Raw genomic sequence first — 16,598 nt, 5'->3', positions numbered from 1 at the left:
CATCGTCAAAAAATACTAACAATCCACCACTAGTTTATATTAAATATAGTGTAAACAATAAATATGTAACCTTCCTTATCCTTTCCTTTTCCTTTTAATTCTAGTTTTGTGTTTTTTTAGAATTGGGGGTAAATATTCCCACAACCTCTACTCCTAGAGGTTTTCAAATATTTTCTCCTGAAACACTTACTTTTGTATGTTTTTATTATATTTCATAAATAAATAATTTTTTACTTTACTTTTACACCGTATTTATAACATTTCAGTTGCATGCATGGATACCTTCAAAAATCTAAATATTGAGAAAGGTTTCGTAAATGAACGACATTTCTAGAAAATTAAAGCAAAATTCTGTTAACGAAAAGGAAAAATGTTTTGATAAAGTTCAACCCAGAACTTTGGAAACACTGAAAGAATTTATAAAATGTTGTTTTCTAAACCTACTGATCATGGAATACTGCAAATATCAATTTTTTAATTGAATAATAGAGGGTGTCTCACTAAACATGACAGTTGGTGAATAGTTTAGGATGTCTTTTTCCATAATAGTGATCAGTTGTGTGTTACCAAAGATCAATAAAAATATTATATGGAAGTCATATCATATCAAAATTGATTTCAAAGTAAAATATAATTAAGCAAAAGATTTGTTTAACTAAAAATAGCTATTTATTAAATGTCATGTTTCGTGGGACACCCTGTATTTAAAACTGTTCCTGTTTCCCATTTATTTCATATTCATAATTTTTACATTTCTGAGATTCGGGTATGATACATATGTCATAGATATACAAGAATATATATCTATTGTATATCTATCTATAAGGTATAAAAAGTTGTCAAGACGACATTTCTGCTAGTTTTGTTTGAAGGAGAGAAAGTAGCACTTATAAGGTATACGTAATCATGGACTGTATATGTACCTTTAAAGTATTAAAGAAGCCAAATGTTTTGAATTTACAGTTCAAATTTTGCCCCCCCCCCCTAAGAGCTCCTAGAGGGGGGCCCCCTCCCCCCTAGATTTAATTTTGAAGAGTATACACCCTTGCTTTCTTTAAGTTAAAAAAGAGAAAATAGTTAGAAATTATGCGCGCAGCGTCGTAGAAAAATGTTGGTACGTTGGTAGGAGATTATATCAATACAATGAAGACGACTTTTTATTTTTATTTTTATTTTTAACAAGCTGATAAACAGCACGAATACACATAAACAGAAGTCAAGAGAAAATGTCAATCATAAAATCTTCTCCATGATTGCTTCAAAACAATCAAAACTTGAATAAAGAAGTCGTTTTCATTGTATTGATATATGGTAATCGCCTTGCACTGTATTTTTTCTAAATTGGCAAAAACTTGATAAAAGATGGTCCACAATCAATCATGATAGAGTCTAGAAAGGGCGAAATATGTTAAGCCCCCTCCTTAAGTTAAAGTGTGTCCCACGAAATATGACATTTATTAAATCGTTATTTTTAGTTAAAACATCCTTTTGCTTATACATTATCTTTTACTTTGAAATCAATTTTAATAAAACATGACTCCCATATAATATTTTTATTGATCTTTGTTACCAAACAACTCAACAAATTATGGAAAAAGACATTTTAAACTATTCACCAACGGTCATGTTTCGTGGGACACCCTATCCTGTACATTCCTGAACATTAGTTTAAGATCATTAGAGGAATTAGAGGAATTAGAGTGCTCGGTAATGTTACATCTGCAATACGCAACATCCCTCCTACTGAACATCCGACCTACTGCAATATCGAACCTACGCCAGCTGTTTATTTTTGTATTATTTGAGAGTTAGGTCAGGTTAAGACAATTTCCGGGCCGAGCCCTGCGGCTAGGACAGGCAAGGGGCCGAGCGCCGCGGCTGACAGGCTAGGGGGCCGGGCGCTGCGGCCACAAGTCTATAAAGCAGCTGTAAAACTACTTGTTAGTAGGTAGGATGTGTAGTATAGCGGATTTGGTGAAGGTCAGAAGTGGAGTATAGCGGATTTGCGTAGGTCTAAAAATACACCACCATTATTTCAATTTAATCTTTAACGAAGACGACATTTTAATTTTCATCATTTTCCAAACCAAATAATTTCACCGGTGACTGGAATGACTCGAAATTTGATTTTAAGAAAAAGTCATTCTCATTTGTTACTGTTATCAATTTCGTGTTTAAAACTAAAATTAAAACATAGATTCTTACGTTTAAGACATTTAAGTGCTCGAAGTGCCTAAAATCGTTTTACGTTTTGTTTACGTACGAAATATGCGACTCAACTATTACACATCGCGGCCTGATAAATAAATTTCATTGTTTGTTAATTTTTCAGCAGTTTTACGATGTTCCGTAATCAATATGACGGTGATGTTACCATCTGGAGTCCACAGGGTAGATTATATCAGGTAATCTGTAAATATTCAAATATGATCATAATCTTTTCTCAGCAAAAGCTTCTCGTACCCTATCCTATCTCTAATTTTACTATTATTATTATTAAAATCGTTCACTAGGACAGACCCTTACTTTATCTACCCCCCCCCCCCTCTTAAAATAATGGTTCTCTATATATTTTTTAAGATAGTACTTAAGAGAAAACTCTTTTGACGTTTAAAACTCTCAGAGTTAATTAATTTCCTTTAGAACGCTTTATTAGACAAACCCCCCGGCCTCTAGCCCCGGCGCTCGTCCTTGAAAATGTCTTAACCCATCCTATCCCTGAAACAATACAATACACATAAAAATTAGTAACAAATATTGATCATACACAAAATTGATAGGAGGGGGTCAGGACAGACCCAACCCTCGTCTATTGGTGTATTTTGTTTATGATCATTACGTGTTGAGATTATACAATCGGTCATAATTGAAACAAATAAGTTGGAGAAACAGAACCTTTAATTTTAGTATTGAGAATTTATTGAACAAACTCACTAATTTTCATGTAGCTATCAAAAAGGGAGAGGGCTCAAATTTTCCGGGTCCGTCCTAGTATACGATTTTTGAACCCCTCCTATTAATTTTGTACATGACCACTTATTTTTCAGCATATTTATTATTATTAATTTTTTTATTATTTAGGGTTAGGTTAGGTTAAGACACTTTCTGGGAAGCGCTAGGATAGATTAGGGGGCCGAGCGCTGCGGCCACGGGTTAGGTCAAGTTATGACGCTTTCTTTTATTTAGGGTTAGGTTAGGTTAAGACACTTTCTAGACCGAGCGCTGCGGCTAGGACAGGCTAGGGGGCCGAGCGTTGCGGCCACATTTCTTACATTAAAGATCCTATTACATTTAAATTTAAGATTCATGTACAAAATTGAAATGAGGGGGGGGGGTCCAAAATTGTATACTAGGAAATTACAAATTTTCCGCCTTTTGTTAATGTGCCAAATAATGCAAACCTCCAAAGTCAATTCTCCCCAACCCCATTTCCCCAAGTCTTGGGCCCTTGATCTTTGTTAATGTTTTTGTTGCACTCAGGAAAGGAGATTGGGGAGGAACTTTATTCACCCCTGTCAATATTTACAAGATAAGTTTGTTCCGGATCCAGTTCTTCCCCGGGGATGGAGCCAATTCAAAACAAAATAAATTTTATATTTAGTGTACATTAGTGTTGACTGTTCTAGGTTGAGTACGCTATGGAGGCTGTGAAACAAGGGTCAGCTACAGTCGGGCTTAAGAGTAAGACTCACGCTGTCCTAGTTGCGCTTAAGCGCGCCAGCTCAGAGCTCTCTGCGCATCAGAAGAAAATCCTTCCTCTGGACGACCATGTTGGTATTGCTATTGCTGGTCTCACAGCTGATGCAAGATCAATGTCTAAGTAAGGAACATGATGACAGTACAGTCACAATATTGTCCTTCTCTTTATTCCAAGAATCAAATACTTCTGTTTATCAATTTTAAATTCATGGTAGTAATATTGATTTTAACATTAATTAAAATTATTTTTGAAATAAATAAGGTTTGTTCTAGTTGCTATTTCATGTTATTTGATTATGCGTGAGAAAATGATTTAGATATTGGTTACCGATTGATTAGATGATTGATTGATTGATTATTTCATTGTTTGATAGAGGATTAATTGATTGATTATATCATTGTTTAATTGAAGATTTATTAATTTATGTTCTCAATTAAACAGATGAAAGATTGATTATATTTTTGTTTAATTTGAACGAAGATTGATTGACTGTGTTCTGAATCGATTATACGATTGAGTGATTATGTTATGTTTGATTGGAAAGAAGATTGATTGACTAACTAGTGGTGTGCTTTATTGATCAGATGATTAATTGATTATATTATTGTCTTTTAGAAGACTAATAAGTGTTTTGAATTGATTAGATGCTTGATTTATGATATTTTTGTTTCAACGTTTAATTAGATAATTGATTGATTATATCATTGTTTGATTGGAAAGAAGATTGTTTGACTGTTTTCTTAATCTATTACATAATTGGTTAATTATATTATTTCTTGATTATTTGATTGAAGATTGATCAACATATTCGTGTTCTACATTGATTAGATAGTTGATTGATTATATTATGTAATTAGATGGATGCGGGCGGAGTGTTTGAATAACCGGTATTCTCACGACTCTGCACTTCCAGTCTCCAGGTACAAGAAAGATGATTTTCTGCAGGCCAAATTTCCTGAGAAAACTACGTTTTTTCTTTATAGCAAATGAAAAAAAAATGAATATAATTTAAACTAGAATAAAAAAAGGCGAAAAAATGAAAATATACAAACACCGTTTTCTTATTTCTGTTATTTCATAAATTATTTTTAAAAAAAGGCAACACATCTGAAACGTTGTATAAGTCTCTTAAGATATTTACTATCAAAAGCAGTTTTATATTCTGCCACTTCTAGAATGTGAATATTAATATTTTTAAAGTATGAAACAGCTTCCGAACAAAGTATTCACAATTAAAATCATTTCTGTAGATTAATGAGGATAAGCCACTTGATACACGGAGGATCACTTTAAATTTCGCCTACAGTCTCTTAATATAACCAGAACAACCCCTTTCAGGTTGATAGGAGATCTGGGGAACAAGATGCAGCTGTGCACCCAGAGGTACGGGAAGCGCCCCTATGGTGTAGGACTGTTGGTTGCTGGATATGATGATAAAGGACCTCACATCTTCCAGACATGTCCTTCTGCTAACTATTATGGTAATTTTAGTTTCAAGATTTTGTGTATTTTGTTAGGGATTTCTAGGGGGGAATTTCTAAGTTCAGTTCAGACTTTACCTACGTCAACAAATTGTCCACTGCGTTCTTTTCACACAGGGTCACTTGTAATTACGCTTGCAGTCACTCGGTATGAAAGGGTATCTCTAACTTTCTGTACCATTTTATGTTAATATCTGTATAATATATATCTAGATTGTCGAGCTATGGCTATAGGAGCCAGGTCCCAGGCTGCTAGAACCTACCTGGAGAGGTTTCTAGATGATCTCGGAGACTGTGAACTAGAGGAGCTGGTTAAACACGGTCTCAGGGCCCTCAGAGATACATTACCCAACGAGGTAAACCGATACAATCAACAAGGGTGAATATATTTTCTTGAAAAATCGCTCTATTATTTTGGAAAAAGTAAATAGATCATTTTGTGGAGGAGTAAAAACTTCTTTAAAACTTTCTTTCTGCCTTACCGTAGAATACAAACTTTTGTTCATAAGTGCATAATTGATTAACGGAAACGTATAAGAAAGTATTTTTTGAGAATATTTGTTTTAAAAAACAGATTGAAAAAGAAGAGAAAAATGTTATGAACAAAATCTGAACTTAAAAAGATTAAAAAGATAACAAAATTATTCAGTCAATTCAGTCCTGACGTTTGGTCAGCCATAGCTAACATATATATATATATATATATATATATACATATATGTGTGCGAAGAGCTTTATTATATAGAAAATATTTGGTTTTGATTAAAGTTTTTCCATGTCTAAACTGTTTTGATCAGGTTGATCTGACGAACAAGAACGTGAGTGTTGCAGTTGTTGGAAAGGATCAGGTGTTTACTATTTACGATGACGCGCTTGTCGATCCATTCCTCGCCGGGATAGAAGGAGAGGAGAGACGAGGACATAGGTAATAATAATCAGAATTTCAACTGGCCCGTTTAAAAATGGGGGGGATTATAAAAATGTTGTCAAACTATTGTCTCCGTTTACCCCCATTTTGAATCCCTCCCCCCTGTAATCTGTTAATATTATAGAATTTTCATGGATTTTTAACATTGGCATTAATTCCAGAGCTGCAGCCGCTGATGAAGCTGATGAACCTGCTGCTCCTGAAGGAGAGGAGGGAGAAGCTGCTCCTCAGGAGGGTATGGATACAGACTAGAGCAGAGCAGCAAATTCAAACAGAAAAGCTCGCCGGAATGATCAAGATTTTTAAACTATCCTTTTTAAATGTAAAAATAATCCTGTGATTGGAAATTTCAGAACGAGTCTTGATTAGACGCGTCAATATGTCGATAATGAGCTATAACGGTGGGGCGGTGGTTGCGATGACCGGAGAGAAGTGTGTTGCGATCGCCAGCGATCTGAGGTTCGGATCTCAACTATCAACAATCGCTTGTGACTTCCCGAAAGGTTAGTGATAGCGGTCAAATCTGGCTTTAAAATTGTCTACTCTTTTTGTTCAAATTAACTTATTTATAACTTGGTTTGATAGAATGGACTAATTTTAAAAGGTATTCAAAAATAAAATTTTTCCAAGAAGTTTTTTAGAGTTTATTCGCTGAATTTGTGAAAATAAAAGATTATTAGGTAGATAAAAGTAAATTAATAGGTAATGGTATTAAAAGGATTTAAAAATTGGCCTTTCAATGTCCAATTTTTCTTGTTTTCCCCTCCACATCGTCAACAATCATCCCCCCCCCCTCCCGGTTGATAATTCTTAAAGACAAACACCCTTGGTTGAATAGACTTTAATTGTGTTTATTTTCTTGATTTTGAAATTATTTTAATTAGTGTTTGAGATGAACCCCCACCTCTGGATTGGACTCCCCGGCCTAGCTACAGATCTTCAAACTGTTAAACAAAAAATTGAATTTAGAAGGTAAGAAAGAGATTTTGGCTATCCGGATCCGGATCTGCAAAAATATGCGGATCCACGGATCCGGATCCAAGGGGTAAAATATCAACTATAAACTGAAAAAAAACTCCTAAAACCCAAATCGGAAATTTTGAAAAAAGAGATATTATAAAAATTTCCTCATTTTTGAATGGCTCATCAAGTTTTAGGATAAAAATAAGCGAAAAAAATANGATCTCATAGGTATAAGATATTAACAAAATTGTATAATTGAATGTACTGGTGTATTTCTTAATAAGTAATTAACAATTGGTTGACTGATTGGATGGATTGATGGATTGATGTGTAGGGTGTATGACTGAACCAGTTGATTTTGTAACTGGTGGTACCCCTGAGGAGCAGTTGATGGGTATGTGTGAGACCCTGTGGGAGCCAAACATGTCACCTGACGATCTTTTTGAGTGCACTTCCCAGGTTTGATCGATTCGTAGTTCAAATATAGAAAAGTGTTCCCTTGGATAACGAGTTTAATGTGCCCGAATTTGTCTGTATCCTTTTTTACACCAAATAATGAGCATTATCGTACTTTGCAGTTTATTGAATAAAAACAAAGAAATTTAGATAGCATTGAACTACAAGAACTTTTTGAGAGGCTCCACAAGAGTCAGTGAAAATATTAATTTTACTTCAAAATTGTATGTGCTAAGTGCTAATGTTTGCTTTATTGCAATGTGCAAAAAAGGCCAAAACCAATGATTATTTCGTTTGATGAAACTACTGGGGATTGTATTTTCTCGAAATTTTTTTTTTCTTTTTTGGTGAATGGAGGGGGGGGGGGGGATAATTTTTTTGGGGGGAAATTAAATGAATTTTTGGGTGAAAAGTATCTTGAAGAATAAAAAAAATGTATTGTCTTTTTTCCTATTTTTTTTCCCAAATCATCAAAAATGATTGACTCTGAAAAGTTTTAGAAAATTTATTAATAATGAATATAAAAAACAATTTCCATCCCTGTTTAGGCGTTGATGAATGCATTTGACCGTGACGGAATATCAGGTTGGGGAGCTGTCGTTCATATCATCGAGAAAGACAAGGAATATATATTTGCATTTTCCCTGAAAAAAAGGATTCAAAATTTGAAATTGTGGTTTGTTAAAGGAATTAGTATTTTAATGTCGATCTTCAGTAAAACCATTTGATACTATCTGAATCTTCTACAGCCTATACGAACAGAGGTCGGGACATTAATCTGAAACGTTTCATCTTGATATCCAATGTAGCCACGTTTAAATTCGAGGATAAAAGCTTCCATCACTTCTGATTATTTATCCCTGAAGGGTACTACAAACGCAGAAGGATTAGATTAATCCGCAGATCTATATAAAATGAAGATTAATGCTTGATCCTGTAATTCGCAACGCTAAATTTATGGTTTAAGCTCACTTCTGTTTCTCCTGTATTTTTATGAAAAAGAAATTTTTTGCCATATTTTGTTACATTTTAGTATTAAAGCAACTTAATCTAGGAAAATATAAGTTGGTTTAGTAACTGGAAATTCCATTATTGATTAGTTCTTCATTTTTCTAAAAGTTTCTTAATTCCATTATTGATTAGTACTTCATTTTTCTAAAAGTTTCTTAATTCCATTATTGATTAGTACTTCATTTTTCTAAAAGTTTCTTAATTGACTGAACCATGTTATGTCACAGGATAGTTTACCCCAATGTCCGCCATTATCTTGACAGACACATCGTAGATTCTTTACCCCTATCATAATTCGCGAACATTCCCCTTTATTTTATTTGAATCCACTAAACAAGTATATATATTGATCAGGTGACCACCCGTACCCTCAAGACAAGAATGGATTAAACGATCAACCAACTCTTCAATCTTGGAACCAATCGAACCAAACATTTAACTTTTAATATTTCTATAACTTACATTTTCCCCAACCTCCCAAGTCCTGTTATATTTTGACAAGTCCTCTCTAAACTCCTCCCCGCTATTCCTCGTGAAAATATCGTGATATTTCCAGATAACATGGATCGGTTATTGCGCCTGGGCGGAGCAGGTATGGGAGGAATGGGTGGGTCCGCCCCACCCTCGGATTCTCCAGTAGTAGATACAGCTGAGCAGGTTTATATCTCATCTCTAGCTCTACTCAAGATGCTCAAACATGGACGTGCAGGTAATTAATCATTAATTACGCTCAAAGCAACATTTATTTGTGATTTGATTTCAAAGTTAAAAGAAAAGTTTGGAAAGTTTATCATTTTAACTTGATATTGAGACGATTTCGAAAATGCTTAATCCTAAATGGCTCGAGACAATTAAATTTAAGTTAAGAACAATATAAATGATTCAGGAGTGTTTTTTTTCTCGACTAACCACCCCCTCTTTTGAAGTAATGTATGTTTGCTTGTAGCACAAACATTTTTTTAGGTTTCTATTTGTTTAATAAATAAATGATTTTTAAGGGAAATGTTTGGGTAAAAAGTATTGGAAGGGATGAATAAACTTGACTTTAGATGTCCAATTTCTTATTTTTATCCTCAGAACATCAAAAATCATTACTAATCACACAACTTGAGGCGTTTCATAATTTCAATTGTTTCATAATTTTAATTCAAAAGATGGACCTGGGTTCGTTAGGAATCTGCCTCCAGGAATAATTAATAGAGCAAAACCTGGGCGAAAATAACAGACTCTCCTAGGCATGTAGTTAATGCGCGCATGGAAAGGAAGGGTACTGATGGGTGAAGTCGACTGGGGGCCAGAACATCCCCAGCGATTCCCTTTAATTAATTAATTAGTATCTAAGCAAAATTCTCATTCCCCCTCCCCCCCCCCCTTATGAAATCTTTTTTTTACCAGAAATTATTGAAGTTAAACAAATATTAAGGTTTTTTCTCTGGTTTTAATTCTAACTATCCATAAACCTTACCTTGGATCATGTGAGGTCCCACACAAATTTTTACCCCGATCGGTTCAGTACAGTTTATACATATAGATGTTCTAACTATTCTAGGAGTACCTATGGAGGTTATGGGACTTATGTTAGGAGAGTTTGTTGATGAATACACAGTCAGAGTTATTGACGTGTTCGCTATGCCTCAATCAGGTTGGTTTATTTATTTATTAATATTGGATTTCTGAAACACACTTTTCCTGATATGTTTTTTTTTCGTTATTATCAATACTCTTGGTTCGTCGCATAGCTTTTATTTCATTGACAATCAAAATCATCAAAAATGAAGTTCAGTGAAATTTGTGGGTTTAGAGCGTTATAAACGATTGAAACACATTCTAGGCTGTCCAATTTTTTCATTCTTCCAGGTCATCGCAAATATTTTTTTTGTTGGGGGCCCGGGATCAATTTCTTCCAAGATGGGGGTCTTCAGATCCTCCCTTATCTTATCTTATCTTATCTTATCTTATCTTATCTTATCTTATCTTATCTTATCTTTTCGGTTACGTAATAACAGCTGATTAGCGATGGTTATGTAATATTCTCCGTAAATCCTTTTCTCTGATTGGTTCAGATTTTCCCGGGAAATTCAAATTTGAAATTGAGAAAGTTTAATATTTAAGTAGCTATTCATTATTTTACAGAATTTTTAACCTCGAACTTAAAATTCGCGCATTCTTTAGTTTTAGACTCAGGTTATGTCTTTATTTATCATTATTTATCTTATTTCTCAATCACGGCCTTTTCTGTGGTCTTAGCTTTAGTCTTCAGCAGCTTGTTGGTATGGACATGAGTTGGGAGTACATCCCCCACCAGGTTTCCAGAAGATATCCTCGTTGTTAGGGTTGCAGTGCAAGAACAGCGCCATTTCTTGGTCTCTGCCCTTTCCCCATCGAAAACATAAGAGAAGTTATTCTTTTCTCTGTAGTTAGGCTTACCTCGAATGGTAAGCCCTGCAGTTATCATGGGAGCCATTTTCAATGTGTCATTCGATCTGATTGGTTTATAGAAAATTGAGCTATTTTTAAAAATTTGCAGATTTTTGAAAAAAATTCTCGGATTGTCGAAAATATCTTTGTGAAAAAAATATTGACTAGGCAAAAAATTCGCTCTATTTTTACTCTAGGCAAAATGTTACCCATGGCAAAATGTTATTAGGCAAAATGTTACCTAGGCAAACTGTTACCTAGGCAAACTGTGACTAGGCAATATGTTCCTGCGCCGCGTAAGCATATATAACTTCTATGGGAAAAAATTATTTCTTAGGGGGGAAATAACTTTTCGAAAATATTTAATTATCCCCCTTGTTTAGGCGAAGATGTTGGATATGCTGAAGCAGACTGGTCGACCTGAGATGGTTGTTGGTTGGTACCATTCCCATCCTGGCTTCGGTTGCTGGCTCTCAGGGGTAGACATCAATACACAGCAGAGCTTCGAGGCCCTTTCAGACAGAGCTGTTGCTGTTGTGGTTGATCCAATCCAGTCTGTCAAGGGAAAGGTTGTTATCGATGCTTTCCGTCTCATCAACCCTAATATGATGGTGCTGGGACAGGTTAGGACAATTATATATAAAATACATTATAGGCTTGCTTCTATTTCAACTATCAAGTTGCTCAATCTTTAAACATTTTCTCTTCCATAAAATAAAAATTTAAGTTTTTGCGGATTTTCAATTTTTTGGATGGTTTTACTTTTTGTAATTTTGAGCATCCATAAACCTTCCTAGGAGTCATGTGAAGTTTCATAAATAATGTAGGACCGGACAGTTCAGCCTTTTAGACGTTTGTATGATACAAACAAACACGCTTTCCCAATAAAAGTCAACACAACTCAATTTATAATTTTTAAACAAGAGTTCCTTACATCCAAATAAACAGCTATATTACTACTTCATATATAAAAATTCCGTTAACATTTGTATTTATAATCAGCCCTACATTCTCATGCTTATTGAATTAAATATACATTGGATTGTTGAACGCGTGCAATTAATGAAACATTTTGATTTATTTTTTGAATTTCTGTAAATTTGGTTTGATTGATATTTAACAAATCATATATATCATTATTGCTGAATTTGATATTTTTTTTATTTTTATTATCTNGGGGGGGGGTGATTTTTCTAGAGAATCTGCAATCTACATTGTACAGTTAAGACCCCAGATTCTATATTTATTTTGTTTAGGAGCCCAGACAAACTACCAGTGTTCTTGGACATCTTGTAAAACCCAGTATTCAAGCTTTGATTCATGGTCTTAACAGACACTACTACAGTATAGCAATCAACTATAGAAAGGTAAGGACTTTTTCATCACCAGTACGGATGGGCGCGTTCGGCTTTTTTTCATTTTGTTCGTTTGTCTTTCGTGAACTATTTCTTTCGGGGTTTTTTTTAACCGTTAAAAAAATCCGTTCGTTCGCAAAAATATCGTTAATTTTTCATCTGTTTCGTTTGTTTTCTCATTCAATAAAATCGTTCGTTCATTTAAAAATCGATCGTTTTTTCAAAAGTTTGTTCCAATAAATCGTTGGTTCAGTTAATAAACTTTTGTTTTTAATAAGTTTGTTCCAGAAAATCGTTCGTTTAGCAAGTTCGTTTGAACGACTAAAAACGATCGTTTTTTATTTCTCTGAACGATTCCAATCAATCGGTTTTTTCTCAATCCATCCTTCACAAAAAAAAATTCGTTCGTTGACAAAAACTATGCCCATCTCTAAACATCAGTAACACCAAATCATTTTTTTTCTTAAAATGAATTATGGTCAAATCTTTCAAAAATTTCAAATGTTTAAAAAAATTAAGAAAACATTTGCTCTTCTTTCTCTACGCCAAATATAGACCCGAAAAAAAAATATAAAGTGATAACTAGAAAACTCTGGAATGGAAATACGACTTTTCGACTATTTTTTTACGTTTAGTAGTCCAATGATCATTGGACACCGCAACTTTGTTGTGTAAAAAGACCCATTTCACTTAAATAGTGCTTTAATTAGTGTTCAGTAAAACTATATGCTTTGTAGCAACATCAAATACACCTAAGTATTGCTATAAAGTCGTCTTCCTATTTCAGAGTTTTTTGGTTATCACTGAGGCAAGAAACGAACCAGCTAAATTCGCATCACTAAGTGTAAAATTCTAACGCTTGTTTCAATTCTAGAATGAGTTGGAGCAGAGAATGCTGATGAACCTGAACAAGAAGTCCTGGTCGGATGGTCTCACGCTGAGAGATTACAAGTAGGGCATTATAGTGTTCACGATGGATAAAATGGGGTTGTGTTCGAATCATAATTATGAATTAAGAGTTGCGACTTTTGGTTCGATCTAATGTTTCCATTAAAGGAAAGGTGTATTTATGGATTGCCAGAATTAAAAATATTTGCTTCTAAAAGAACGATTTGATTTTTAAAAATCCACGAAAAAAAATCGATGAAAGAGTAACATTTAAAAGTAAAAATCGAAGAAGGGTCCCTGGAAAAGCCTAGTTTGTGAATATTAGACTTAACCTTGAATACTAGTTAATCTCTTATTGATTATATTTAACGACAAACCCGAACTTTTTTCTTTGTTGGAATCCAGTGATTAAAAGGACTGTATAAGTGTAATTTCAAGTAACCCCCATCCAACCCCCCTCTCAGTGGGCTAGCCTCTATACCTATTCTAATCCTGTTTTGTTCAGGGATCATTGTGGTTTGAATGAGAAGACTGTTGAAGAAATGTTACAGCTCGCTAAGAACTACGATAAGGTAATCTTCTTGAGTCTAGGTCTCCCATACTGGACAAATAGAATATAAGGTAGGTATGGGGTGGGGTTGACAGGAATGGAATGGGATTGAAAGGGATTGAATGGGATTGAAAGGGATGGGATACATTGAAAGGGATTGAATGGGATTGAAAGGGATTGGATGGAATTGAAATGGATTGGATGGGATTGAAAGGGATTGGATGGGAGTGAAAGGGATTGGATGGGAGTGAAAGGGATTGGATGGGATTTAAAAGGGATTGGAGTGGATTGAAAGGGATTGGATGGAAAGGTATTGGGTCGGATCGGATATGTATTAGTATATATATAAGTATAAATGTATAGGCTCTAGAAGAAGAGGAGAAGATGACCCCTGAGCAGCTGGCGATCAAGAATGTCGGGAAACTGGACCCAAAACGTCATTTGGAGGAGAAGGTAACTTTTAATCAGGGATTAGGATTTCATTTTTATGCGGATCCGCCCAGCTAAACATGGATCCAGGTCTTGAACAAATTATCAAATTACTTTTCTTCTTTTTTCTCTTGTTTTATGCTACACTTGATAAACCATTCAGAGATAAGGGCATTTTCATTAATCTCTTTTTTCAACAGTTCAGATTTGTTTTCGGAAGCAAAATTTAAAAATAAAGTTTTTTTATTGATTTTTGCTCCTTGTATTCGGTTCTGCCTGCCCCCGGGCCGGGTGTCCACCTGACGGCTGTCTGGGTTCTACAAACTGGGGGGCTTTCAGATACTCCTGTATTCGGATTCCGGATATGTGGATCCGTGTATTCGGCTCCAGGAAGCCAAGTATTTAGAATGTTTTTGTAGGATTTTAAACTTTTAAACTTTTTCTGAAATTTGACGAAATTTTTTTTAATAATTAAAAAAAATCTTTTTGGAAGAAAAATCTCTGAAGAATATATTTTGTAAATTCTGTTACTACTACTGCAAGGTTGTAAACGAGAGTGGGTTCACACCCTTTGCTAATGGTAGATGTCAAGTCTACTAAAGTCAACGAGAATACATTTCTACTTTTGCTGAATCAATATGTATTTATAAGTTCAATGAATGCATTCCTGAAAATGTTTTGATTTTTTAAGCGCTGACTAATTATCTACTTTAAATGCACAATGAATGTATATTCAGTTGAGATTTCAATATGTATACTTTGTTTCAACAAAATTATCAAACATTATATTTTGAATTGGCTCATAATAAAGTTTCTTTTGTGTTTTATTTTAAGCTGAACCATCATACATTATTATTTTGTATTTTGTGTTTGAAAATAAATACTATAACTATTATACAACCTTGAACTACTGTAACTAAAATAATTCTGAAAATTGGATGAATTTGAATGTGAAATTGATTAGAATATTGTTAATGTTAAGGTTGATGTTTTGATGACCAACAATGTTGTCCAGTGCCTGGGAGCTATGCTGGATACAATTGTGTTCAAATAAAGGTAACATATTACAATATGTAATAACTATTTTAAACTATTTCGAAAATAAGTCTTCGGATCAAAACTCTTATTCTGATCTTGATTTGATTTTTCAAAGACGTGTTTTTGTAAATTATTTAAGTTTGCTTCTCTAATATCTTCCGATATCAAATTAACATTAACATGATGTGTCATTTGCTTTATCTTAAATTTAAAGAATTTGAGCCGCGTTCTAAATTTTATCCGCGGCTCAAATATGGTTGGTTCCACTTAAAACTGTATTAAACTTTTCAAGATCTAAGCCGGCGCTCAATTGAAACCGGTTTTGGGGGGATTTGAAACGCGGTTTTAATTCATTAAATTCATACATAGAAATCGTAAATAAGTTTTAAATTTTAAACTATGTACATTTTTGTCAATCAATTAGATTACAAGGTTTGTCTCAATCTTGATCTGCAGGTTGCACCACTAAACATGACGCTTAAGAGACGCTTTAAGATCGTCTTGATCTTTGAAATACCTTGCGGCATTCTTGAATTAAAAATCACTAGCTTAAGGGCCCGGCGTTGCCCGTGGAAAAAAAACATTTCAAAATATTTTAGACTATAACACAAAACACAAAAAATCTCAGTCCAATCGGTTCAGCCGTTCAGCCGTCTATACGCAACATATATATATATATATATATATATATATATATACGAATGTCTTGTTTTATAAATACCCTTTGCCCTGCCATGTCCAAAATGTGGTCTGCCTTTTATGCTGAGAAAATTGCTGGAGCAATAAACATTTCTGTTCTTTTTTTTTCAAACGAAATTCTTCAATCTTTATATCTTCGGTGATATTGAAAGAACAAAAAACGGCAGACCACATTTTGGAAATGCTAGTAAGAAGTGATATTGTCTGAATCTAAAATCCCAGCTTAAAAAATAGAAAGAGTAATTAATGCCGCAAATCATTTCAAAGATCAAAGACTATCTTCAAACCGTCTCTGATATGGTATGGTTCGTGGGACACTTTAACACACTTTTAGAATGCAAGGGGTAGTAGGGGGTCTTTAATAGTCTGATCTGATTTTGCCCCAAAATGTTTTTGTTGTTAGATTTTAATTGATTTATATTTCAGGTTGGTTTGTGATCGGTGAAACTAAATACATTTTACGCTAAAGATAAATTATCTTTCCTCATCGCCATTTAATTACTCTTCCCCTCCATCATTCACATGCAAATGATATAATCCCCCCTCCCCTCCCACACAAAAATATTTTCCGTTGTATTTTTGACAGTGTTATATTTCCAACATTTATATGTATAAATTAAAATACATTAATAATTGTCATAATGATAACTTTTTATTTAAAGTCACTGTAAAGTTTTTAAAT

The 16,598-nt window shown here is 34.1% G+C and overlaps 3 protein-coding genes across 3 annotated transcripts; all 3 read left to right on the top strand.

The window, feature by feature from the left end:
- The first annotated feature begins 2,299 nt into the window (after positions 1-2,299).
- On the top strand, positions 2,300-6,464 carry LOC111716097 (proteasome subunit alpha type-1). The gene is made up of 7 exons (XM_023491512.1): positions 2,300-2,405; positions 3,627-3,820; positions 4,558-4,620; positions 5,039-5,181; positions 5,395-5,537; positions 5,979-6,106; positions 6,271-6,464. Exons 1-7 carry the CDS (start codon positions 2,343-2,345, stop codon positions 6,359-6,361), a joined length of 825 nt encoding a protein of 274 aa, XP_023347280.1. The 5' UTR covers positions 2,300-2,342; the 3' UTR covers positions 6,362-6,464.
- Positions 6,465-6,474: 10 nt separating this feature from the next.
- On the top strand, positions 6,475-9,096 carry LOC111716099 (proteasome subunit beta type-3). Its single transcript, XM_023491514.1, has 5 exons — positions 6,475-6,612; positions 6,994-7,082; positions 7,400-7,531; positions 8,077-8,151; positions 8,894-9,096. Exons 1-5 carry the CDS (start codon positions 6,489-6,491, stop codon positions 8,927-8,929), a joined length of 456 nt encoding a protein of 151 aa, XP_023347282.1. The 5' UTR covers positions 6,475-6,488; the 3' UTR covers positions 8,930-9,096.
- LOC111716098 (26S proteasome non-ATPase regulatory subunit 14) lies at positions 9,091-16,564 on the top strand. The gene is made up of 10 exons (XM_023491513.1): positions 9,091-9,248; positions 10,089-10,185; positions 10,787-10,844; positions 11,341-11,580; positions 12,214-12,324; positions 13,187-13,263; positions 13,706-13,772; positions 14,114-14,203; positions 15,162-15,235; positions 16,343-16,564. The coding sequence occupies exons 1-9, from the start codon at positions 9,101-9,103 to the stop codon at positions 15,231-15,233; spliced, it is 960 nt and encodes a 319-aa protein (XP_023347281.1). The 5' UTR covers positions 9,091-9,100; the 3' UTR covers positions 15,234-15,235; positions 16,343-16,564.
- Positions 16,565-16,598: the final 34 nt, after the last annotated feature.

This window comes from Eurytemora carolleeae, unplaced genomic scaffold (assembly GCF_000591075.1).
Source record: "Eurytemora carolleeae unplaced genomic scaffold, Eaff_2.0 scaffold1203, whole genome shotgun sequence".
NCBI lineage: Eukaryota > Metazoa > Arthropoda > Copepoda > Calanoida > Temoridae > Eurytemora > Eurytemora carolleeae.
The sequence above is the reverse complement of the archived record's forward strand: the minus strand, read 5'-3'. Positions and strand labels throughout refer to the sequence as shown.

Excerpts from the sequence above, each read along its gene's own strand:
- LOC111716099 (XM_023491514.1), top strand. The coding sequence starts at position 6,489 with ATGTCGATAATGAGCTATAACGGTGGGGCGGTGGTTGCGATGACCGGA. Across the intron at positions 7,083-7,399 it reads AAAAAATTGAATTTAGAAGG|TGTGTAGGGTGTATGACTGA; the intron begins TAAGAAAGAGAT and ends TTGATGGATTGA. Across the intron at positions 8,152-8,893 it reads ATATCATCGAGAAAGACAAG|GTGACCACCCGTACCCTCAA; the intron begins GAATATATATTT and ends TATATTGATCAG.
- LOC111716098 (XM_023491513.1), top strand. The coding sequence starts at position 9,101 with ATGGATCGGTTATTGCGCCTGGGCGGAGCAGGTATGGGAGGAATGGGT. Across the intron at positions 9,249-10,088 it reads GCTCAAACATGGACGTGCAG|GAGTACCTATGGAGGTTATG; the intron begins GTAATTAATCAT and ends TAACTATTCTAG. Across the intron at positions 11,581-12,213 it reads ATATGATGGTGCTGGGACAG|GAGCCCAGACAAACTACCAG; the intron begins GTTAGGACAATT and ends TATTTTGTTTAG.
- LOC111716097 (XM_023491512.1), top strand. The coding sequence starts at position 2,343 with ATGTTCCGTAATCAATATGACGGTGATGTTACCATCTGGAGTCCACAG. Across the intron at positions 3,821-4,557 it reads GATGCAAGATCAATGTCTAA|ATGGATGCGGGCGGAGTGTT; the intron begins GTAAGGAACATG and ends TTATGTAATTAG. Across the intron at positions 6,107-6,270 it reads GAGGAGAGACGAGGACATAG|AGCTGCAGCCGCTGATGAAG; the intron begins GTAATAATAATC and ends CATTAATTCCAG.